This window comes from Cetorhinus maximus, chromosome 17, assembly GCF_964194155.1.
Source record: "Cetorhinus maximus chromosome 17, sCetMax3.hap1.1, whole genome shotgun sequence".
Classification (NCBI taxonomy): Eukaryota; Metazoa; Chordata; class Chondrichthyes; order Lamniformes; family Cetorhinidae; genus Cetorhinus; species Cetorhinus maximus.
Genome location: NC_135895.1, coordinates 44291839 through 44318732, shown reverse-complemented (window position 1 = coordinate 44318732; position 26894 = coordinate 44291839). Strand labels below are relative to the sequence as shown.

Here is a 26894-nt window from a genome sequence, read left to right as displayed (position 1 = left end):
AGTCTCCCTCTAATTCCAATTGACTTCAATTTTTATAAGCATCCTTGGTGCCACACCCTAATTGAAGTACCAGATTAAGAAATTAGCAGTTAGTGGTACAGAGGTCCTGCGCAAATATGGAGGCTGCATATGTTCAAAAGAGGAAGGAAGAAGACCCAAGTTTTCCAAGCAGGAACAACTGAGTATGATAAAACTGAGTTTCCAAACAGCAACTCTCAATCCTCCATATCACAGCTAAATGCTTTTTTGCTCTAGTCTGCAAGTTTCCAATTGGTAAAGTTCTGTTTATTTTAAATTGGTTAATCTTTTCATTAAAATGCCAGATGGATGAATTTTCATGGATGCATTATGTATCTGTATGCTACCAGCAAAGCATAATTTTGAGCTGTTACAATCTGCTTCTGGTTTGCTAGTAAGGTGTTGGAAAGGACTTTGAGAAACATTTAGAATTATTTCTCTGTTTATCCTCTTTCTATTTTTAATGGTGACTGCTGTTTGATCATGAGTTTTCATATCTGCTTAAAATTTGTTTGTTCATAGGTTAAGTTGTAATTTTGTTTTTTGTAATGAATGGTATTCGATACAATTGGGTTCAAGGTAGTGATTTTTTTGTCCTATATACTTTTCCTTTGCCTTATGTACACTTTGCATGCATGTTTGAAGTGTGGTACTATAAATACCAATGGTTTGAATTATTATTTGTGTGGATGTGTGCTCAATGCAAGACCTGTTTTGTATAGGCTTTGTCCTTTTCTTCAGGCTTCTTATCTCATGTTCAACTTTAAAAAGGTGGGTCTCCAAATTGCCTACAGGCCTTTTCCAATGTCTTTGTATATTCGGCTAATGGGAAGTGTGCAGGAGTAGCTTGGGGTTATTTTTCTTCCCCACAGTATCACATGGTGCCACTTATAATTGACTTGAAATGTATTGATTTTAAATGGTCTGATTTTTGTTTTCACATGTTGCTATAAAATGTAGCTGCTATGAATATTTTCTAAATTGGTTTTGTTTCTTTCCAGTCTAAGGACAAAATGATGCGTGGCTCCCGAAGAGGCTGTGTTAGACTGCGGGTGAGTATGAGATATTGCACTATTGTGAGATCCTTGGAATCCTATTGCTGGTCCATCAGAAGAAATTTGATAACAACTTTAAGGTCTTGGATTGTACTTATATCTTTCATAGTTTTTCCTCCAATTTCTCTCCCATTATTCCCCATGTCTTGTCTGATTTCATCATACCATGAGACCCAATTTCCATTTAGCTGCTGGTCAAGCATAAAACGTAGGTTTTAACCAAACTTTTGGTCACTTTAAACTCCTTTAAGCTTGATATCAGTTTTCTTTAAGCCTCTTTGTTGTAGCTTGGGTTGGTTTTCTACATTATAGGTGCGATATAAATACAAGTTGTAGCGACAATAAACCTAGGTGATGATCCAAGCTGAAAAGAGCAGGAAACTCCTCGTTTGGAAAAAATAGACAGAACACAAGATATAAACCTAGCAGTGGCTTTTAACTCTGTATTCTAGGAAAGAGACTGAATTGAATGTTTTTTTTTGTTCGCAGGTGTGTATGAGGTGCTAGAGACGTTTCCTTGGATTGAAGAGTAGTATTCATGTCTGAAATGAAATGAGCTTTGTAGACAGTTAAATTATTAAAGGAAAAGATGTTTTGGCAAAGAGAAAGCAAACTTCTTGGCCATTGGCAGTTCCATTTGAGTTGAAAGCAGGTGGTGAAGATGAGCATGTCAGATGAAATAGTACCAAGTGGAAGGGTCAGGCATTTATTCAAATAGATTTACTTTGTTTTTTACTCAAATTACAACTCATTAAAGTATAATTGTATTTTTCCGTATCTTATGAATTGCACTTGGAGAAATTGATAACTGTTACAGGATTGCTTACTACAGTTACCAGATGTCTTCATTCATTGAAACCTGTTATGATCCCAGCTGATGTTACTGCTGGACAAGCCTGATCCCAGGGTGGTACCTGGCTTGATAGATATTTTATTTGTTTGTTTAGATACATGTAGAGGGGCTACTGAACAGAGTCACTGGAATCATCTGATGAACTTAAAAGCATAAACCATTAAACAAGAAAAGATGAACTATATTACAATACCCCTTCACCCACAACTATATCTTTACAGATATATACAGATTTATAAGGATAACGCAAGTTACAAAAGCTATCTTATATCTAGTCTAATGTTCAGTGAAGACACAGCCCATGTAAAGCAATTGGCAACCGGTGGACAGACACACCACACTCTGAAACCAAGTGACAGATACCACCCCAGACAGATGCTATGGATCTGTCCTCATCTTAAACCCCCCCCGCCCCCCCAAGGCTTGTTACACCATGAGCGAACCAGTCTCACTGAACTGTCTTTCACCCGAAGGTTTCCGATCTCCACTTTCCAAGAACTCGCCTTGGAATCTTCTCCAAAACCGGCACTCAGATACCTTCTGCAAGGATTCACGTCCAGGGTTTCAGACTCTCCTTCCGATGATCCTCTCCCTTGGGTCACCACATGCATTCAAGCTTTCTTCCAAGCACTCTCAGTACACGATTGCTTCACATGCCCATAGCAAAGAGCTACAGACCTTCAGTTGCCTCTTTGGACCTTCTGGCTTCTCACAAGCCTATATCACTGACTCTGCTCCTTGCAGCTTGGAGCCTTTCTCTACCCATCACTCTTAACTTCACTTAGCAGGACCTTTTCCAGATTCCTGTCCTTTTCCTTTGACTAGAAAGTCTGCTTGGAACTTCCTCTTGTTCCACTGTCCTAGATTTGGAGACTCTCCTTTACCTTGGAACTGGCTGTCTGCCCCTTCTAGGTTGCTTCTGCTTGCCAGCAGTCTTCAAAAGTGAAAAACTGCTATTTCTAGTTTCTTCTGTGTCTATGGGAGGGACCTGCCTTCTGGACCCGTTGCTTGGCAACAGCCCAGTTTTTCTACTCTCGTGTTTGCTTAACTCCTTTGTTATAAACTCTCATTAGAAATGCAGGCACCTTTTACAGTGAAACTAAAACTCAACTTGCCCTTTTCTTAATACAGATACAAATCAAACTTGAACTTTAAAGCTCTCATTCCTGACACCCACAAATACCAATAAAACTTAAGCTATCACTATTTCCCAACAAATAGGAAGGAAAAAAAGACTGATTTGCCTTTACATAGCACCTTTCAGAACCTTGGGATGTTCATTCGAACTTAGAGGAGTAGGCCACTCTGCCTCTCGAGCCTGCTTCACCATTCAAGATCATGACTGATCTGAATGGAACCTCAACTCCACATTCCTGCCTACCCCTGACAACCTTTCGCCTCCTTGTTAATCAAGAATCCATCTAGCTCTACCTTAAAAATATTCAGACTTTGCTTCCACCACGTTTTGAAGAAGAGAGTTCCAAAGACTCAACCCTCAAAATTTCTCTTCATCTGTCTTAAATGAGTGACCGCTTATTTTTAAACAGTGACCCCTAGTTCTAGATTCTCCCACAAGAGGAAACATCCACCCTGTCAAGACCCCTCAGGATCTTGTGTTTCAATCAAGTTGTCTCTTGTTCTTCTAAACTCCAGTGGATACAAGCCTAACCTGTCCAGCCTTTCCTCATAAGACAACTCACCCATTCATGGTATTAGCCTAGAAAGCCTGAACTGCTTCTAACACATTTACCTCTTTCTTTAAAGTAGTACACAATACTCCAGATGCGGTCTCACCAATGCCCTGTGCAGCTCAACATAACCTCTCTGCTTTTGTAATCAATTCCCCTCACAATAAATGATAACATCCTATTAGCTTTCCTAATGACCTGCTGTACCTACATTCTAGCTTTTTGTGATTCATGCACTAGGACACCCAGATCCTTCAATCTGAGCTCTGCAATCTCTCACCATTTAGATAATAAGCTTTTTAATTCTTCCTGCCAAAATGAATCATTTCACATTTGCCCACATTATACACCATTTGCCAGATCTTTGCCTATTCACTTGACCTATCTTTGTCACTTTATAACCTTCTTACATCCTCTGCACAATTTACTTTCCTATCTATCTTTGTCGTCAGCAATTTTAGCAATCATTCCTTCAGCCACTTCATCCAAGTCATTTATATAAATTGTAAAAGGTTGAGGCCCCAGAAGGATCCCTGTGGCACACCACTCGTCACATCCTGCCAATCAGAAAAAGACCAATTTATGCCAACTCTGCTTCCTGTTAGCTAGCCAATCTTCCAACCATGCCAATATGTTACCCCCTACACCAACACCATGAGCTTTTATTTTCTGCAATAACCTTTGATGTGGCACTTTATCAAATGCCATCTGGAAATCAAAGTACAGTACATCCACGAATTCCCCTTTATTCACAGCACGTGACTCCTTCAAAGAACTCCAATAAATTGGTTAAACATGATTTTCCTTTCACAAACCCATGATGGCTCTGCCTGATTACCCTGATTTTTTTTCCCCAGGTGCCCTGCTATAATGTCTTTAATAATAGCGTCTAACATTTTCCCTTTTTAGGCTAACTGGCCTATATTTTCCTGTTTTCTGTCTCCCTCCCTTTGAGTTAAAATAGTTTTTTTTATTCATTCATGGGCCAGCATTTATTGCCCACCTGTGCCCTTGAGAAGGTGGTGGTGAGCTGCCTTCTTGAACTGTGGTGTAGGTACACCCACAGTGCTGTTAGGAAGGGAGTTCCATGATTTTGACCTGGTGACCATGAAGGAACGGTGGAGTTACATTTGCTGTTTTCCAATCTAATGGAGCCATCCCCAAATCTAGGGAATTTTGGAAAATTAAAACCAATGCATCTGCTATCTCACTAGCCACTTCTTTCAAGACCTTAGGGTGAAGTCCATCTGGACCTTGGGATTTGTCAGCCCATAGCCCCAACAGTTTGCTACAAAACCACTTCCCTGGTAATTGTAATCTTCCCGAGTTCCTCCCTCCCCTCCACTTCCTGATTTACAGCTATTTCTGGGATGTTACTTATGTCCTCCATAGTGAAGACAGAAGCAAAGTATCCATTTAATTCATCTGCCATCTCCCTACTTTCCATTATCAATTCCCCAGACAAACTCGATAGGACCAACGCTCACTTAGGTAACTTTTCTTATTTAAATATCTATAGTAACTGTTTTCTTATTTAAATATCTATAGTAACTGTTTTCTTATTTAAATATCTATAGAAACTCTTACTATCAATCTTTATATTACTAGCTAACTATCTCATACACTAATTTTTCCCTCCTTATTCATCTTTTTGTCATTCTGTGCTGTTGTTCCTTCCAGTCTTCTGACCTGCCACCCGTTTTTGTGTAATTATATGCTTTTTCTTTCTGTTTGATATCGTCTAACTTTTTTAGTTAACTACGGATGCTGGGCCCTCCCCTTGGAATTTTTCTTTCTCCATTGGAATGTATATATTCTGTGTATTCTGAAATAATCCTTTAACTGTCTGCCACTGAACCTCTGTTGACATATCCCTTAACCTCATTTGCCAGTTCACTTCAGTTAGCTCTGCTTTCATGCCCTCAAAATTGCCCTTATTTAAGTTTAAAATACTAGACTTGGATGCTCTCGTTTCTCCCTCAAAATGAATATAAAATTCAATCATATTATTAAATTTTACTGCTGCCTAGGGGCGCCTTCACTTGGAGGTTATCTCGTTGTTCAATACCAGGTCTTGTGTAACCAACTCTCTAATTGGCTCCAGAATGTGCTGTTCTAAGAAACTATCCTGAAAACATTCTATGAACTCCTCATCTACGCTACCTTTGCCCGTCTGATTTTTCCAGTCTGTATATAAATTAAAATCTCCCACGATTATTGATGTACCTTTCTGGCAAGCTCCCACTATCTCTTCTTTTATACTCTGTCCTACCATGTAGTTACAAATAAGGGGCCTGTACACCACTCCCACAGGTGACTTCTTGCCTTTATCGTTCCTCCTCTCAACCCAGCCACTTCTACATCCTGGTTTCCTGAACTTGGGTCATCCCTCTATAATGTGCTAATACCATCATTAATTAGCAGAGCCACCTCTCCACCTTTTCCTAACTTCCTGTCCTTCCTAAAATGTCACATACCCTTCAATATTCAGGTTCCAATCTATGTCATCCTGCAGCCATGTCTCTGTAATGGCGATCAGATCATGCTTATTTCTATTTGCACTATCAGTTCATCTATTTTTGTTTCGAATGCTACATGCGTTTAGACACAGTCTTTAGTCCTGTCCTTTTATTATTTTTGTAGCATCTAGTCTTATCTGCTGATATACTCTTTTATATTTGTACTCTGTCCCTTCCTGTCACAGTCTACAGCCTATCATTTCCCATATTAATACCTGTCTCCCTTGCTTGTCTCTACTCTTTCGTTTACCACATCTTCCCAAAACTAATCCTTTGCCCCACTATTCAGTTTAAAGCCCTCTCTACTTCCTAATTAGGCAGCTCGCAAGGACACCAGCCCCAGTACGCTTCAAGCGTAGACTGTCCCAACGGTACAGATCCCACTTTCCTCAATACTGGTGCCAGTGCCCCACAAACTGGAACCCACTTCTCCCACACCAGTCTTTGAGCCATGCATTCATTTCTCTAATCTTATTTGTCCTATGCACGTGGCTCAGGTAATAATCTAGAAATTACCTTTTTCAGGTTCAGTTACTTAATTTGGTGCCTAGCTTGTCATACTGACTATGCAGAGCCTCTTTCCTCATCGTACCTATGTCGTTGGTACTTACATGGACCACGACCACTTGATCCTCCCCTTCCCACTGCGAGTTCCTCTCCAGCCCTGAGCAAATAACCTGAACCCTGGCATCGGGCAGGCAACAAAGCCACCTGGACTCTTGCTCTTTGCTACAGAGAACAGTGTCAATCCCCCTTACTATACTGTCCCCTACGACCACTACAATCCTTGGTTTGCTCATCCACCCTGCAGCCCCTACTCTCATCCAAACAAGCCGAGAGAACCTCAAATCTGTTGGACGATTGCAGAGGCTCGCTTCTGCCCTCGGGTCCCCTTACCTGCCTTGCTCGCAGTCACACCCTGCTGTCCCTGGCCACTGACCAAATCAGAAGACCCTATCCTAAATGGTGTGACTGCTTCCTGGTATGAAGCATCCAGGTAACTTTCCTCCTCCCTGATGTGTCGCAGAGTCTGCAGCTCAACCTCCAGCTCATTGACTCTGAGCCGAAGTTCCTCAAGCCGCAAACACTTGTCCCAGGTGTGTTTGTCCTGGATCACAATGTGACCCAGGAGCTCCCATATGCTGCATCCTTGACACATCACCTGTCCTGCCATCCTTAATGTGGCTTAAATAATTACTCCATTATATTAAACACTTATTCATGTTGCTTTCTTATATATTTTATTAACTTTACCACCAAATTGGGTACTATTTTAAACATTGGGGATAGAATAGAACTTACTCAGTTACCAGATATTTACCAAACAGCTAGCTCTTTTCCCTGTAATAGAGCAAGAACCAATTTCTATGGGGTGAGAAAGAAAGAGGAAACGAACAACTCCTTCTCCAAACTCCCCTCTCACCAAACTCCAAGTCTTCACTCAGTTAGTCAGCTGCACTAAAGAACCCTGAATTTATAGTAAACTGAACTGAGGCTACAGTAACCAGATTCAATCAGTTAGCTAATTAACTACTCAGCTCCTACAGCTGAGAGTGAATTTACCCTGTCTAAACTGTAAGAAAAAACTTAGTCTGCTTACATAGTACTTTCCAGTTAATGTTAATTACATACTAGATTAGATTTTAAGAACAAAATTTAAGAACAAAATTAACACTTAAAACTCTCCTCTCACCAAACTCCAAGTCGTCACTCAGTCAGCTGCACTCCATTTCAAAAAAACATTCCCAAAGGCAATTAAGTACTCTTGAATTGTAGTCACTGTTATAATATAGGAAATGTGGCAGTCAGTTTGGGCACAGCAAAACCCCACAAACAGCAATGTGATATTGATTTAATAATCTGCTTTTAGTGATGTTAACTAAGGGATAAATATTGGCATTGACACCAGGGATAGCTTGCCTGCTCTTCTTCAGAATTGTGCTGTGGGATCTTTTACATCCACTTGAGAGAGCAGGTGGGGCTTGGGTTTAATGTTTCATACGAAAGATGACATCTCCGACAATGTAGCACTGTAGTGGAGTGTCAACCTGGATTTTGTGCTCCAGTCTCTGGAATGGGCTTGAACCTACAACTTTCTAACTCAAAGTTGACAATGCAACCAGTTGAGCGACGGTTAACATTCTGGGTTCTGTTGTTCTAGGTGGCAAATTACTTGGGATGAATGCAAAGCATTTTGTAATTATGACTCAGTAGATGTTCATTGTTCTTGAGTGGGGATATTCACTAAATTTTCCTTCTTGGTGCATGTCTGTATTAACATCCAGGCTGAAACAATACCTGTTTCTGGGTTTCCTTGGTTAGAGTAGGTTTCTTACTTATCTTCTGCTATAAGCATCATAGAAGCTACTTGTGAACACAGGAACTGGAGTAGGCCATTCAGCCCTTCAAAGATGTTCCCTAATTCAGTTATATCGTGACTGATCTGTACCTCAACTCCATTTACTTGCCTTTGTTCCATATCCCTTGATAACCTTGCCTAACAATCTATTGATCTTATGATCTTGATTGAGCCCAGTAACTTTTTGTTAAAAAAGGAAGAAATCTGAAATCCCTGTTATTTACTGAAAGAATGAAGCCACAAGATTCTACCGTTTAAAACAAAATGAAGTTTTATTATACAATAGTTGACCAAAGCATACACTCAATACTATCTTAGATAACCCCATATACTCTAAAACCCAGAATCAACACAAGTTAAACATGAATTAACAGGCAAATTGTGGTCGTCCCCTAACCATCACCCCATGAAGTTCAATGGCATTACCATCATTGAACCCCTCCATTATCAACATCCTAGGGGTTACCATTGACCAGAAACTGAACTGGACTAACCGTATAAATACTGTGGCTACAAGAGCAGGTCAGAGGCTAGGAATCCTGTGGCGAGTAACTCATCACCTGACTCCCTAAAGCCTGTCCACAGCTACAAGGCACAAGCCAGGAGTGTGATGGAATACTCCCCACTTACCTGCATGAGTGCAGCTCCCACAACACTCAAGGAGCTTGACACTGTCCAGGGCACAGTAGCCCACTTGATTGGCACCACATCCACAAACATTCACTCCCTCTGCCACCGACGCACAATAGCAGCAGTGTGTACCATCTATAAGATGCACTATAGGAACTCTCCAAGGCTCCTTAAACAGCACCTTCGAAACCCACGACCACTACCATCTAGAAAGACAAGGGCAGCAGATAGATAGATAGGAATACCACCACCTGGAAGTTCCTCTCCAAGTCACTCACCATCCTGACTTGGAAATATATCGCCGTTCCTTCCCTGTTGCTGGGTCAATATCCTGGAACTCCCTCCCTAACAGCACTGTGGGTGCACCTACACCACATGGACTGCAGCAGTTCAAGAAGACAGCTCACCACCACTTTCTCAGGGGCAACTAGGGATGGGCAATAAATGCTGGCCTAGCCATCGAAACTCATCCTGTGAATGAATTAAAAAAAAAGATAAATTTCACATTTTAAATGGTAGATACAACTGAAACAAATCTTACAAATTGGCTTGGCAGTCCAGTCAGCACATATGTTATCTCAATCACAAAGCCTTTGAAAACTGTCTCCATCACAAAGAGTTTCAGCCCCTGCTCTCCTTGGATTTAGCCTGACCCCCAGCCAACAGCAGTGCACAACCAATCTGAGTTCCATGGGCTCGGTCTTCACCAAAAATGGCACATGTATGCAGAACTCCCTCCATTCTGCATACGATGATCTGGTTGGCGTAGATCCACCAATGTTATTTTCAAGTAACAGAAACAGATGCAGCGACTGTATGTCTGCCCATTCTCAGCTCTTGGATCTAGTCTCCGTCTTTTCGGCCTTCCTGGATTGTAGCATTGGAGTCATCATCATCATTGGAGCTCTGGCCCGCTATCCATTTTATATGGTTTTAGCCAGTTTCAGACTCCTCAGAAGTTTGTTCCCCATCTCAGCCTTAGTTTCCTTAGCAACTAGAAGGATCAGCTGCCCCTTCTCAGCTTCCCCTTCTTGATCTAAAGGGTCTATCTAAAAAAAAAATGCAAGCTTTGAAACCACAGATTCCATCATAATCTCTATGTTGAAAATGTGAATTGACTCAGCACCTATAGCCTTTTGGAGGAGCAAATTCCAGACTCCTTTTGTGTGAAAAATTGCTTTCCATGCTAGAATCCTCTTGGATTCTGTTTTAATGTTTTAAAGAGAAACCTGAACACCCCAGCAATCAACTGACAGAACTATGCCACAAGATTTCACGTTTTTAAACAAAAACAAAAGCTTTGTTATATGTAAGAATTAAACAAAGCAAGCACTATTAACACTATAGTTTATAATTGCTTATGCAATGAACTCAGTTCTACTTTTTACTCCTCCCCTAAGAATTCCCTTATACATTACAAAAATCTTAAATATTCTTTGGGGACCAATCCTACCACAGCCACAACCCTCCCGAGTTCACAGCTCCTCAGTGTTCCAGCCATTCCTCGAGGTAAGATTCTATGGGGATCCTTCCATTAACCTTTTTGGTTATGCGACCCTCCACCTTTTCTTTACCGATCGTGTGACTTTGGATAGTTCAGCTCCTTGTTTGAGTTGCTGGCAGATGCCCAGTTGTCTTTCCAGAAAGCCAACTGTGTCGACTGCTGTCTGCCACAAGGCTCTATTTGGACCACTGTAGGTTTCTTCCACTAGCTGCAAGCTGGAGCAAATCTTCCAGCTGCTTTTTCCCTCGCAAAACCCAAACCGACATTGAGCCCCTACCTGCATTTCATTCAGTGAATGATGAAATGAGTATTTTCTCAGCTTGAAGTATCGACCAAACTGACTATCATCTCCTGTTGGCTCCCTGAATCTGGTGAGATGCAGTTTACACCAAAGCAAAGCTGCAACTGCCTCTGCCTATTCCCTAAACTGAACTGCTTGTTTCTGCTAGCAAACACTCTCACATAAATTAAGCAGAAGAATCTTCTAATCAAGGCTGCGCCCTGAATCACTATCTCTATGGCAATGCAAATAAACAGAAGTGCAAACAAATTATTTTACCTTCAGTGCTACTCTCTGATCCTGCAGCCCATATGAATAATTTATATTGCTAATGGAGTTTTATGTTGCTTTCTGCAGATCTTGTCTCCAGTACAAGCTTAAAAGCTGGGTTATTCGTTCAAGTTTTTTTTTCACTATCAACTTTGACTTTACTGAGTAAGCACAGGCTACCTTACAAGACTCGTGGACTCTGTCCGTCCCATGCCTGTAACTTGATCTTCCTGATTGTGTGTCAAGAAAACTGTGGTCATGGGGCAAGGTGTTATCTCTCTGCCCTGATCACGCTAAATAGCACTACGCTAGAAGTGGTTAGCAAATTCTGCTACCGCGGGTCCACGGTGACAGTCTGTCCCTTGATGAAGAGCCCAATACACACTTAGGAAAAGCGGCTACCACCTTTGGCCAACTTGCAAAACGCTCATGGGATAATTTCAGGCTGACCCTCAGGCTCAAGCAGATGGTTTATAAGACCTGTATTTTCAGCACCTTTCTATAAAACATGGGTGACTTACAGCTACCAGGAAAAGAAGCTCAATAATTTCCATTTTCACTGTCTGCGATGCATTATAGGTATTATCTGGCAGGACAAAATCACGAATGCAGCAGTCCTGTCAAAGGCAGAGCTCCCAAGTGCACTGGCATGAATCAAACAGAGGTGCCTTTTGTGGGTCGGGCACGTCTGCAGGACAGTCACATACCGAAGGACCTGTATGGTGAGGTAGCCACTGCCAGATGACCAGTGAGATGCCCACGGCTCCGCTTCAAGGATGATTGCAAGCGTGACATGAAGACCCTAAACATAGACTATTTCACCTGGGAGTCGGTAGCTGGCAGAAGGAGGAAATGGTGACATTCCTGTGGGCTGTCATGTGTTAGCACAACAACCAGAAGCTGCAACAGGTGCTAACACCAAAAACAACAACCCACAAAGACAAAAGCAAAATACTGCAGATGCTGTAAATCTGAAACAAAAACAGAAATTCTGGGAAAACTCAGCAGGTCTAAAGGTCTAACAGCCTCTGTGGAGAGAAAAGAAACAGAGTTAACGTTTCGAGTCCTTATGACTTCTTCAGCTCTGAAGAAGAGTCATAAGAACTCGAAACGTTAATTCTGTTTCTTTTCTCTCCACAGAGGCTGTTCGACCTGCTGAGTTTTTCCAGCATTTTCTGTTTTTGTAACCCACAAAGACACTTGGCAGCTTCATGTGCAGCGCTTGTGGCAGAACCTGCCTCTCAAGGATTGGCCTTCTCAGCCATCAGCAAAGGTGAGGACATGCCACCTAATGCTGCTTGCCTATCATCTCTCATAGGTGGAAGGATGCCAACTCACCTTTTTAAGTGTAATAAACCCAGGCTTGTTGCATTTACATCAGCATTGTGTTTACCGGTTTCTGAAGCAGATGCCCCTGTTGTAAGGGTTCAGTGAGTCTCAGGAAGAGGTTTAGAGGCATATAAGGTTGAACAGTAGTGCTTATTGGTAACACATACTCTGTACATATGTAAATAGTTATGTTCCAAATTAAGAGCTGACTTCTATACAAATCTCTGCATACTCTTAGACTGACCCAGGTTCCCTATCCATGCTGTGGGTAGTACTGTTCTCCAGTCCCACAATAACCCTTGCTATGCCAAACACCCTTATAACACCCCACCAAAGTCTTTAACCAACATACTTACAGTATAGTCTTGCTTTTACGTGCTACCTCTTCTTCATCCTCCCTGCCACTTCCCGCTCCCCCCGCCCCAAGTCTCTGACTTCATAAGTTCAGACGGTCTGGAGACTTTGATAATTCTTCCAGATTGCATCTGCATCTGGTCACATTTGGAGGAGTGGTAAGCTCAGTTGTTTTGGGCAAGCTTTGTTGATTTGGAGTTTGAATCATAGGGCTGCCTCTTACCTATGTCGGGCAGGCTGGGCGGGAGCGGGCGCAGAGCTGATCACTGTCCGCGACCAACTGTGTGCTGCCATTTTACGTGGGCGGGCCAATTAATGCGCGCCCAGCGTAATACACGGCTGGTAGCGCTCCTGTGCGGGCGAGGGGAGGAGGGAGAGTTGGGGCCTGTGCTCAGGGAAATTAAGTCGGTAATGAAAATTTTGAATTAGTGATCTGAAAAATTATTTAAACATGTGCCCTCATGTGACAGTGTCACATGAGCTGAGACATTTTGCAAATTTTATTCAATTATTTTAAACCTTTAGGAAACCTCATCCCGCCCGTGGATGAGGTTTCCTGAAAAACGCGAAGGACGCTTGGGCTATTCGCCTGCCCGCCAACCTTAAGTTTGGACGGGCAGCGTTGTTAATGAGCTAAATTACTTTCCTAATGACCTTAATAGGCCTTTGACAGTTTGGCAGTTGTGCAGCTGCCTCCGGCCTGCGCCTGCTGAATGAAATATTGGAATGACGCCGGGACACACGCCCGACATCATCTTGTGTTATTTTGTGTATCGGGGTGTCGGGCCCACCCCCGCATGCTGACAGCAATATTCTGGCCATACTATTCTGTGTTTCTACCATTTGACTGTCCCACCTGATTCACTTTTTACGCTACTTGGAGTTGAATTTTTTTATCAACTGCCATTCTGCTTTGTCCAGACACTTTAGGCTTGTCCCGTTCCTTCCGGAGGAACTGTTCACTCCGTTCCTTCGAGTTATCTTTTTCTGTGGGGTCCACCATGATATTCTTGGAAGTTGACCTTTCAAAACCAGAACAAACCTTCATTTCCACTTGTTTCACAACTTCATCTAAATATTTGTTCACTCTTATTTTCCAATTCTTTTTCAAGCTTATGAATCTTTCATTCAGCTCCGTAACTGCTCTTGAGTTCAGTTGTCTTTGTTTCAGGTTATCTTGGAATCCTTATACCAAGCTTAACAACTTCACCTCGGCATTCAGTTCCTTTCGGAATCTTTCTTCCATGGTCACTGTCTGCTCCTTAGACTCGTTCAATTCACTTATTAGATCCTCAATCTGTTTCTTGGAATTTTCCTTATCTGCTTGGATTTGCTCTTCCATACTGTGTACCTTATGTTTCATGTACTTCAGATTGGATTGAAGTTCAAGAATTTCATCAGTTTTGGTTGTTAATTCTGCATTCAACCAACTGTTCTAATTCATCACCAATTCCTCCTCCTGTTCCAGGCATTTTTCATGATACTTGATGAACTTCAAGAATTCGAAGTCTCTTAAATTCTAATTGAAGATCCATCTTTGTTGAATTTGCTTCTACAAGGTTATCATTTAGATGTTTCAAGTCCTCCTTTCAAGTGTTCTACTACTTGTGAGCGACACTCCAGTGTTCCCATCAGATCTCGTTTTTCATTAGCAAATTCATCTTTCATCTGTGAACGTTGGTTCTCTGCACTGAACAGATTTTCCTTAGCAGAGCCTAATTCCTATGTGCTTTCCTTCAACTCACATTTTAATTTTACTTCTGCTAATTGGTTCTGAGACTTTTCAAGCTGCTTTGTGAAAACTACTACTTTCATTTGTGTATGCTGCAGAAGTGGTAGAGAACACTTTTTCTGACTGTCAAATTGGAGCTGCAAGTTTTTCTTTTTTGTAGCTCCTATACACAAGAATTCTCCATCATCTTCTCTTTTCCCTCCTGCAGTTCCAAAACTGTGCTCAATGATATTTTCATTACCTCAAAATGTTCAACAGGAATGTACTGTAACTGTATTCCCTCTTTCAATGCCTGGATCTCTGTTTGCAGCCTGGTATTTTCCTCCTGGAATATAGAATATTGCTGGGTCTTCTCTGACAACTGGTTCTTCAGTTCTTTTAGACATTAAATTCATGTTGCCTCTCTCAATTTTGCAGAGTAATGAACTGCAACCTGAGGGCACCTTGGAGCATGTGAAGCTCAGTCAACAGGTTTCCCTTTTCTTTGTGAAGCTCAATTGTTTTCTCTTGAGTTTCTCGTAATTTAAAAGAGTCTCCACGACTTTGTTCTGCTGCTTTGCCATTCTGCTAGTAAAGGCAATCTTCATTTCTCTGTGCTGCTGAAGGTTTATTTACTACTTTTGCATTTGATCTTGAAAGACTATCAACTATTCTTTCAACTGTTTATTTTTTTGTCCAGCTCTTGCCATCTTACTCTGCCCTTCAGTGTACTGTTTTGTTATTACTGATGGTGCCAACATAGCTTTCTCTGAAGTAGCATTCAACATCTCTTTAAATTCCTCATGTTTTTCCAGGGCGCGTATTGATTATTCAAAGAGTCTTTCCAGGCAGCAAGTTCTTTGAGTCCCTTTTCTGGCTGCTGTTGTGCCTGGCTGTACTTCCGGTTGAGTTCTGCCAACTCCTCCTTCGATTTGCTAACAACGGAATTCGGAGTTGTTACTTCCTCCTTGTGTTTTTTCGAAGATATGTACTGAGTCTGCACGTGATTCTGGCCTGCACACGATTCTGATTTTCACTTATTGCATTCTTCACAATATTCAACTTTGTTTCTTTCAAAGCCTCGTTGTACCTTTGTGACACCTCAGAAATTTGTTGGTTTACATTTTGGTTCATTGAAGATTTTAGTCTTATGCGGTTTCAAAGGTACATACTCTGCTTGAATGTGTTTCAAGTTTTCCAATTCAGCTTTGATATGAACATTTTCAGATCTTATTTCTGTCTTTTCTTTTGCTGCCTACAGCAGAGCATTTTGGTTTCACTGTTAAGCAGGTTTGTCTCCAGAGAAGCCTTAACTTGTTTAAGTTCTGCAATTGTGCTACTTGTGACTTCATTAGCAGCTCGCAGTTGGAATGCTCTATGACTTTCCTTTCATAGAGCCAGCTGGCTCAGCGCTGCCAACTGCTGTTTGGATACTGTGTCAGTGTTTTCAAAAAGACATCTGCCTGCATGCCTCTGGTTGGTTCTCGGCCTCCTCTTTCCTCTGCGCTAAACTCTTCGACTCATGCACTTCATTGCTCTGCCATGATCTGCCACCATCGTGTGGTTTGCTTGGGTATTGTCTTCTGCCCCTTTGCATAATTGGGGGTGTTCTATCCCTCTTTAGGCTCTGCACGCTCCATCACTTGAAGATTAAAATACTTGTCAAAGGCTTTTAATATCTCATCAAAGCTGGCTGAGGATTCAGCAACTTCACTAAAGAAATATAAAAATGTATGAGCTTGGACTTTGTCTGATTTCCTATTTAATCCTGTTATACTCAGGTAACTTAAAAACTTCCTTCTTCATGATGCCCGGTTTTGCATCTGATGGCCCTTGTATCAGCCCAAATTGATCTGGTAGGGTTGGTTTAGTATCCATGGTTGTCTTTCAGCACAGGGGAGTACCTCTTTACATCTTTTTTCTCTTTTAAAGATGGTGCTGCAGTAACCGTTTTTTCAATGCTTCTCCCTGTGTTTGTCGGGCTCCCTTGGTGATCACAGTACCGACCTGAAGAGGATTGATTTTCTTTAGCTATTTTTAAAATCAACAATTTTGGGCCTTTATACAATTTTTGGAGAACTTTTGGGCATTTAAAAAGCAATTCCTGGCTTTTGCTGAGTTTTAAAAAATCTTGTTTTCTTGTTCAGCGGAGCTTGGCTGTCATGTGGTATGGCGTTGTCTCTGAACTCTGGCTGGCTGTGGTGATTAACAAAATGGGCTGCTCTGCCTGATTAATGACCTGAAGAGTTTTAAAGGCTAGTCAACCTTAGAACTGAATTTTTTGCTCACCCTTGCTAGGTCCTTGGACGCTGCAGTCGCTGAGGATTCGCAATGGCCCTCCACGTTCTCTGGTGGAGTCCTTTTAGCTGCACAGTGAATTTTGCTTCTGACCTTCAGCCTCGAGCTTTTTAGGCAATTTCCAGCTCTGCCTACAGTTCAGGTGCACTTCAGTCAGGTCAGGATGGTGCTCCTTTAGTTTTTCAGATCCCGAGTCCTTCAGCTTCTTCGGCCTTGGTTCGTTCATGAGCTGCAACCATGATGTAAGGGTTTGTTCAGTAGGTCTTACGAAGAGACTCAGAGGCTTGTAAGGTTGAACAGTAGTGTTGATTGGTAACGTGTAACTATTTATGTATGTACAAAGTATAGCCAAAACTAAGAGCTAACTCCATGCTTGCTTCTACATTGGTCTCTGCAAATTCTTTGATCCAGGTCTCTTGTCATGTGACATCACACTGTGCAGGACTGTTCTCCAGTCCCACATTAACCCTTGCTATGCCAAACACCCTTATACGACAGCCCCTATTAATCTACAGTTAAAACTTTAATTCCTAAAATTAAAAGTTCTGAAACATATGAATTGTGAACTAAATCTAAATATACCTGATTTCATTTCTAACTGGTTTCCTGCAATTGAAGGATATACCCACACCAGAGGTAACATATTGATTGTAACTACTCTATTGAATTCCATAATCATTTTAAATACCTTCATTAGTTTACCTCCCAGGCATCTAAACTCCAGGAAATACAAGCCAAGTTTATGCAACAGCAATGTGATTGACTCTTAAAAATGCAATCTGAACAAGGGCAATTAGGGATGGGCAATACATGCTGACCTAACCAGTGATGCCCACATCCCATGAATGAATTTTTAAAAAAAAACACTCCTTTTAATTTAACTCTTTAAGCTCTGGTGTCATTCTGGTGAATCTACATATGTTACCTTTCCACTGTCAACAAATCTTCCCTGAGGTTTGATGCCGAAAATTGAGGCAGTACTGCAGATGGGGTCTGACTAAAGTTCTGTACAAGAATAGCATTACTTTTTCACTCTTAAATTCCAACCCATTTGAGATTAAAAAAAAAACTTTTTGTTATTATGTTTATTATTTAATATTCCATTAGCCTTTGTGGATATTCGTTGTGCCTCTGCACTAGCTTTCCATGATTTGTGCATGTGGACAGTTTATATCCCTTTGCTCCTTGATGGCTCATATTCTTTAACCATTAACAAAATATTTCAACTGAACAATTAAACAACTAACTGGAGGAGGAGGCTCCATAAATACCCCCATTCTGAATGATGGTTGAGTCCGGCACACCAGTGCAAAAGCTGGGGTTGAAACGTTTGCAACCTTGAGCCAGATGTGCCGAGTGGATGATCCATCATGACCTCCTCCTGAGTTCCCCAGCATTACAGATGCCAACCTTCAGACAATTCGATTCACTCCATGTAATATTAAGAAAGGATGAAAAGCACTGGAAACGACAAAAAATTTATAGGCCCTGTAACATCCCTGCTTTAGTACTGAAGACTTGTGTTCCAGAACTAACCATGGTGCTAGTCAAGCTGTTCAAGTGCAGCTGCAACACTGGCATCGACCTGACAATGTGATACCTTGCCCAGGTAAATGCTGTTCACAAAAAACTGGGCAAATCTAATCCAACTAATTCCTGTCCTATCAGTTTACTCTTGATCATCACTAAAGTAATGGAAGATTGTCATTGACAGTGCTATCTAGTGTCACTTATTCAGAAATAACCTGCTTACTGATGTTCAGTTTGGGTTCCACTCAACCCCAGGCATCATTACAGACTTGGTCCAAACATGGGCAAAAAAGTTAAATTCCAGAGGGGACATCAAGGCAGCATTTGACCAATGATCGCACGAAGGAGCCCCAGCAAAACTGGAGTCAAAGGTAATTAAGGGGAAAATACCCCACTGGTTGGAGTCACACCTAGCACAAAGGGAGATGTAGTTGTTGGAGAACAAACATCTCAGCTCCAGGACATCCTTGCAGGTGTTCCTCAGGCCCAACCATCTTCGACTGCTTCACCAATAATTTTTCTTCCATTATAAAGTGAGAAGTGGGGATTGATTGCACAGCATTTAGTAACATTTGTGACTGCTCAGAATCTGAAGCATTCCATGTCTGCGTGCAGCAAGACCCAAAAAACATTTAAGGCTTGGTTTGAGAAGTAGCAAGTAACATTCACAATATATACGTGACAGGCAATGGTTCTCTTCAACAAGAGAGGATCTAACCACCTCCCTTTGACGTTCAACAGTATTACCATCGTTGGGTCCCCTAACATCAACCAGGGAGACAAAGGCTGACCTTAATGGCGATATTGCATTCCATGAATTAATCATTTATCCTTTTTTCCATCTAGCTTTTAAAATTTCTGCTTTTAAAAACTTTATTCCATTAAATTATTCTATTTTTTTCCCCACCATATGCAGCTGGAGAGAGGACCAACGAAAGCAGTTGCTTCACACCAAAACTTTTTTTTTGCTTAAACTTAAACAAGAGAATGAAGACATATGCTTTATTTTGTTTAACTTGAGAATTTAGAAAATTCTCATTAATGAAAAGATTTAATATTGGGGGGTGGGGATAGTTGTGTACTGTCATTCAGCAACAAAATTTATAAATGCCACAAGCCAATGTAAAAAAACATTTTTTCTCAGCTTTTTATACGCTACTATAAAATTTAAAAACTAATTGGTGTTGTGGCAACTTACTTCTCTTCCAGCATGATTGTGCTTCGAGTTGTTTGTGTTGTGTATATTTAATAAATCAATATGTCTTCATTCGCTATTTGAAAGTGATCGTATTAGCATTTCGATTTTTTTTTATTCATTCACGGATGTGGGCATCTCAAGCATTTATTGTTCATCCCAATCTGCCCTTGTGAAAGTGGTGGTGAACTGCTTTCTTGATGTCAAGTGTGTGGCTTGCTAGGCTTGCAGAGGGCAGTTAAAAATCAACCACATTACTGTTGGCCTCAAGTCACAGGCCAGATGGGGTAAAGATGGCAGATTTCCTTCCCTACATGACTTTAGTGAACCAGATAGTCCTTTTGACAAGCCACTGGTTTCATGGTCATGATTACTGGTACTAGCTTTTTATTCCTGGTTTTATTTAATTAATTGAATTTAAATTCCTCAGCTGTGTGATTTGAACTCCTATATCTCTGGATTATTACTAATCCGGTGATATAACCACTTTGCTACCATATCCACACAAATTCAAAATGCTGCAGATGCTGGAAATATTACTAGTGGTTACGATACCTTGTTGAGCAGCGGGAATTTTATGCCCTGGGGAGTGGCGTAAGGTGGGGTGGAATGGCAGGGGGTGCTGTGCCCATCTTCCACCCATTTTCGCTCATATTCTGCCAGTGGTGGGTGGCCCTTGTTAACCTTGTTAAAGACAATTGCTAGTTAAACAGGTGATGGGCATTGATTATCCCATCTAAATAGAATAAAAAGATACAGCTGGAACACTTTGTGTGGAAGCTACTTGGAAGTCCGTAGCACTGAGGAGTTGTTTTGAAAATAAACCAGCTTGAATCAAAAGACCAGCCTGGATTAATTCTTCTGCCACAACCTCTTATTATGATTAACATGGTAGCAGAGGATGGTTTTTAATCTTTGCTGATTGATCGCTGTTTATGAAGATTTCTGTCTCAATCCTCTGAGGGGAAAAGAAGCGTTCTGTTGCTGACAATTTAAGTTATAGAATGGTGGAAGGATGGTGCAAAATCGCAAGCTTTGACTATCCACCAATTTTTTCTGACTCTGAACCTTATTAGCAATGGAAGGCTGAAGTTGAAATTTGGACCTGGGTTACTTTTATACTGAAGAAGCAAGGTATGGCTTTGGTGTTATCATTAGCAGCCAAAAGTAAGAGAAGGAGTAAGGTATTTTCAGAGTGGAAAGTGGATGATTTGGATCATGAAGAGGGATTAAACCTTCTGTAACAATTTTTGGATAAGTTTTACTAAAAGGATGAGTTATTGGAAGCCTGTGAAGCTTGGACGATCCTTGATAGGTTTAGGAAATAAGATGATCAGTCCGTGGAAGAATATATCATGGATTTTGATAAATGGTACAGGAGACAACAGAGATTTGAACTTGAAATTCCGGCAAGGATGCGTCGCATCCTGTTGTGAGTTTGCCACTAGCCAGGGAGTTTAATGATGCAATGGAAAGTTTGGGACAAGGATATGGGTATTTTTTTTACTGCACTTCATAGATGTGGCAACCAGATTTAGCCCATCCACTGTGATACATAGTAATGACAAAAGGACCATTGTCGATAAGGTCATGGAGAAATGGGTAGGAACACCAATGAAGTTCCTCACGGGTAATGGTGGGGAATTTGCCAATGAGGAATTTCGATATGTGCAAAAATTTAAACATCATAGTCATGCACACTGTAGCTGAGAGCTCGTTTAGTAATGGTCTTTGTGAAAGAAACCATGTGGTAATAGATGACATGTTACATAAAATATTAGCGGATCAACCAGATTGTAAATTACAAATGGCACTAGCATGGGTGGTACATTCAAAGAACTCTCTGCAAATGGTTAGTGGGGGGGGGGGGGGGGTACACCCCCGCCAGTTGGTGTACGCAAGAAATCCGAAGTTACCTTCGGTGTTGTCAGATGCTCCCCCTGCTCTAGAAAGGACTAGCCATTAGCTCCACCTTTTCTGCTCATCTGAACGCTTTGCATGCGGGCAGAACAGCTTTCATTAAAGCTGAGGTTTTGGAGAAAATTCGGCAGGCCCTATGGCACCGCATAAGACCATCGGGAATGCAGTTTAGACAAGGAGACATGGTATATTATGAAAAGGAAGGCCAGGAAGAGTGGAAAGGATCTGGCAAGGTAATGGGGAGTGATGGGAAAGTAGTAATTGTGCAACACGGCAATCAAACTGTTAGGGTACATTCTTCATGGTTAATTGGCGTTGCCTAAACCTTTTACAGGCTCTGAACAGGGCATAGAACACGAGGAGGCACCATGCACTTCACACATATACACGCACTGGGTAATTTTCGGAGCAGACGACGGCAGGTAGAGGGTTGACTGACTATGAGCACAGTAACAGAGGTACAGGATAACGCTATTTGACCAAAAGGGCAACTATCCAAAGTAGGAACAAAGGTAACCTATATGCCAGAAGGGACCAGTGTATGGAGGGTTGCCACCATCATAAGGAGAGCAGGAAAGGCCACTGGTAAATACAAACATTGGCTAAATGTGCAGGATGAAGGACAGGAGTCAAGATCTATCGATTGGCAAACCGAGGTAAAGATGCGGAAACCCAGAAAGTGCAGTATGAGTTCTGACAGTGGACCAGAAAGTGGTCATGACCCTAGAAAAAAATCACGGGACTTGCGAACGGAGCTCTGCTTGCACGGGGGAAAGATCATATCGTAGTAGTCGAGAAAGGGAGAGGAATGTGAGTAGAGGCCGTAGCTTAACAAGAATGAGGACTAGAGAGCAAGCTAGGAATCTCAATAGGAGCAGAAGTCCTTATGACCGAGAGATTCTAGTAGCTGCTAATAAATTGGAAAATAAGCTGATAAAGGAAGTCAAACGGAAAGAATTAGAAAGTTGGAAGGAATTTGGGGTATATTCTGAAATACCTGACAGAGGACAGCCGGCATTATCTCACAGATGGATCTGTACAGAAAAGGTACTCCCAGACGGCAAAAATAAGGCCAAAGCGAGATTAGTAGCCGGAGGCTTTGAAGAGAGACTAGGAGATCAGGATGTCAGAGTGGACTTGCCCACTCTGATTTTTTTTTAAAAGCTATTTTGGCATTCTATTCCTGGGAGTGCCAATCCAATGATATAAAGGCTGCATTTTTACAGGGGGAGAAGTTTCAAAGAGAAGCTTTTTTGAAACTGCCCAAAAAAGCCGGGGATGTAGGAGGAAAGCTATGGAAATTGAACAAGTGTGTTTATGGATTGAATGATGTGTCAAGAGTTCGGTATTTTTCCGTGAGGTCTGTCCTGTTGAAAACAGGTTGCATTCAATTAGAGGCAGACCTCCCGCGGTGTTCTACTGGTACCATAAGGAGAAACTAGCTGGAATCTTTATCATGCATGTTGATGATTTCCTGTGGGGAGGCTCTGTAGAATTTGAACAATGGGTAATTGAGAAGGAATTCAACTTTGGAAGTCAGGCTTCAGGGGCCTTTAATTACATAGGTTTAGACATTAAGCAGAGCAAGTTAGGAGTGACATTGAATCAACAATCTTATCTAGAAAATGTTAATCATATCCCAATAACTTGTGGTAGGTCCTCACAAAAAGAGGATCCTGCTACCGAGGAAGAAATGGAACAGTTGAGAAGCTTGATTGGGCAGTTGAACCGGTTGTGCACTCAGACTAGGTCTGATACTAGTTATGTGTTGGATCTGAGCACCAGGATGAAACATGCTACAGTTGAGCAAGTTCTGAGAGCAAATAAAACACTTAAAATTAAATTCTGAGAGATGTGTGCTCAAGTTTCCAGCTTTGGGTGATCCAGAAGATATGAGGTTGGTCATTTTTAGCGATGCTACACATGTCAATCTTCCAGATGGGTATTCTAGCACAGCAGGGTTTATCATATTCTTGGTGGGAAAGAATGATAAATGTTCCTGCTGGCTTGGGAGGCCAAGAAAATATAAAGGGTAGTGAAAAGCACCTTAGCTGCTGAAGCGCTAGCCTTGGTAGAAGCATTCGATATGGGGGTTTACTTATCCAATATACTGACAGAAATATTATATAAGGGGCAATGTGGGAAAGGTTTGCCCATAGAATGTTATGTTGATAACTGGTCTCTTTGGGACAACATTCATTCCATGAAAAGTGTCACTGAAAAAAGGCTAAGAAAAGACCCAGCCAGCATAAAAGAGATATTAGAGAGAAGAGAGATCTCTAAGATACAATGGGTTGACGCAAGTCATCAATTATCAGACTGTTTTACAAAAAGAAGTGCCTGCTCCAAGAAATTATTAAATGTATTGGAAGAGGGGTGTCTTATGTTATAATGATGCATTGAAAATAAACTTTATTTGTTTTACAGTTTATATATAGGTAAAAGAAATACGGGAATTATAGACGTGGAAATACATGACATTATTTCCTTCAGCTTTTTGTTTAAAAAATGTTAAGTTTTTTTTTCAAGTTAAAAAGAAAAGAGGGGAATCTGTCAATGTGGCAATCACCTTGTTTAAAGACAATTGCTAGTTAAACAGGTGATGGGCATTGATTATCCCATCTACATAGAATAAAAAGATACAGCTGGAACAGTGTGGAAGCTACTTGAAAGTCAGTAGCACTGAGGGGTTGTCTTGAAAATAAACCAGCTTGAACCAAAAGACCAGCCTGGATTAATTCTTCTGCCGTAACCTCTTATTGTGATTAACAGCCCGCCTGTCCTTGGGCCAATGAAGGCCCTTAAAGTTGCTAATTAATGGCCACCTAAGGGCCTCCTCCCAGTACTGCTTGGGGGTGGGAGCGTGTTAGAATTAGGCTAAATTAACAATTTCATACTCTAATAACGTTATTTACTTGAGCTTTATTCTCATCTTTTCCCACCAAAATGGCTCCTGTTTCCAGATGTACCAGTTACTGCCTCCTAAATCTTTCCCTGGGTGGATAGCACTGGATTTCTGTATTCTGAATTTCAATTTTAAAAAAACTCACTCAACAGAATTGGTCCCCCAACCACCGATTTGGTTGATTCTCTCCCCCCCCCCCCCCCCCCCCCCCCCGCCGCCCCCAACTGCTTATTTGTATTCAGAGCCCTGGTACTGAGTGATTCTCAACTAAGTAACTTCATAAGCAATCCATATATTTTTTCAAAAAAACTAAGATATTGGTATGAAGGGTCCTGCAATTTATAAAACAGAATGAGTGTCTTTGACAGACTAAAGTCATGCTAGACAGACAATAAATAGGCACTGCAGCAGATAAACTGTATGCTGATGCATCCTAAAAAAAAAGCCAGTTGTTATGTTGATAATACACAATGGGCTTTGCTGGAGTGGCAGGGAAAAAACTGCATACAACAAATCGACAGCCACAAAAATGGACAAGCCAAGCAGAAAATATCAGTGCATCAAAATATTTGAAACCTATGCAATTTCACTCAAAGAAATAGAAGTTACTGGTAAAATAGAGAAAAATAAAACATGCAACTACTCAATATTTATCTATTTTATGTTAAAAGCATTGGGTGTTCCCAGCATTCAAAGATAATGCATTAGCAGGTGCTGCTAACCTAACATTTACTTGACTTAATGTTGTATGACAAGGAAACCTGTTAATTCCACTTGTGTCTATCCTTGCAACCAAACAGTTTAGAAAAAAAATATCTGAAACGATCACCTTAAAAAAAAAAGGACCAACACATGAAGAACATTCAATGAAATAATGAATTTGGAACAGATTCACAATCTATTGGCCCGATATTAGCTCAGAGGTGGGCATGGAGCTGGGGGCTCTGTTTTGCAGTCAGGGAAGCTGGAAGAATGGGTTTCCCTCAAGTCCTGCTGAATTTCACCTGTTTATCTTTTTTTGTCTCTTGTTTCCCAGCCTCAGTCAGCTAGATTGAGAGGCTGGCTGCCTGGTAAGTAAATCTTCAGCACCAGGCTGCAGCAGGGAGCAGAGTGGATTCTAAAAGGTTACAGGGAAGATTGGACGGGAGATGGGAATTGGCAGGGGTGGGGGCGATCTGGGAAAGGAGATTAAAGGCACAAGGGAGAGATCTTTTGGGGGTTGAGGGGGGTGGGGGGGGGGGGGGGGGGGGGAGAAGTTTTTGGGTAGATTGGAAACAAATTGACTGGCACAGAAATGGACAAGCCAAGCAAAAAATACCAGTGCAACAAAATATTTGAAGCCTATGCAATCTCACTGGTACTCTAAGAAATAGAAGTTACTGGTAAAATAGAGAAAAAACATGCAGGCTAAGATCAGAAGGTTGTGAGGGTAAGATCTGAAGGATTGGTGGGAAGAGATTAGAGGCTGGAGTTGGGGAGTGTAGAGGACAGAAGGTGGGATCGGAAAGACGCTGGATCAATGGGGAGGTGGGAGATTGTGCCTTGAGTGGGTGGGGATAAATTGGCAGCAGCAGATAATCTGGAACCAGCAGTTAAGTGGAAAGATACTTAACTGGCTGCATTCAGCAGTCCTTGTCTCCCAGCTTGGCTTTTTTTTTATTCATGCACAGGATGTGGGCTTCACAGGCTGGGCCAGCATTTATTGTCCATCCCTAGCTGCCAGGATTCCTGAGGCTTAGGAAATCTTCGACCAGTGTTAAATTTTAAATGGAGTTTAAATCAGCGGCATGCAATTTTGTTGTAATAATATAAATAAGAAATCTATCTTCCGGGAGAAAATGGATTGGAGTTGGATTTGAGATCAATACTGAAGCTGGCAGTTCTGATGAAAGGTCATCTACCTGAAACGTTAACTCTGTTTCTCTCCACAAATGCTGCCTGACCTACTGAGCATTTCCAACATTTTTTGTTTTCATTTCAGATTTCCAACATCTACAGCATTTTGTTTTTGTAATAGTGTATGTAAAAGTTCTTCATTGTTGCATGGGATGCTTTCAACATATTGTATTCTGTGTTCTGCTTGTCTTTTCATTTTTTTTACCTATTTGTTTTTTATGATTTCCCATCTTCCCTTGTATATTTCTGAGTACGCCTGCTGTCCTTCAAATTAGTTTTAATTTGGCTGGAAAGGATAGCGTCATTAAGATTTTCTTCAATGCTTTCTACTTTTCTAATGTTGATCATGCAACCATTATTGTTTCAGTTTTCTTAACACTAATTTTGCATTTCCTCAGTCTGCACTTGGAAAAGTTCATGATGCGAAGCAAAAAGGATAGCAACACAAAAATACACTGAGTTACATTGAAACTCCCGCCACCTTCCAAACTCTTAAAAAGTTGGTAAAATTTTACGTTTTTAGTACTAAATTTAGTGGACATCAGCTTTGACATTTTTCAGAATGGTTCTAGTTGAGAGA

At 41.3% G+C, this 26894-nt stretch overlaps 1 protein-coding gene across 5 annotated transcripts in view; it reads left to right on the top strand.

The window, feature by feature from the left end:
* osbpl9 (oxysterol binding protein-like 9) overlaps positions 1-26894 on the top strand; it is a 279318-nt gene that overhangs the window by 22205 nt on the left and 230219 nt on the right. For all 5 annotated transcript variants that reach the window (XM_078561122.1, XM_078561121.1, XM_078561120.1 and 2 more), the window contains exon 2: positions 1020-1070. In XM_078561122.1, coding sequence (XP_078417248.1) covers positions 1020-1070 — 51 coding nt within the window. The remainder of the gene's footprint in view (positions 1-1019; positions 1071-26894) is intronic.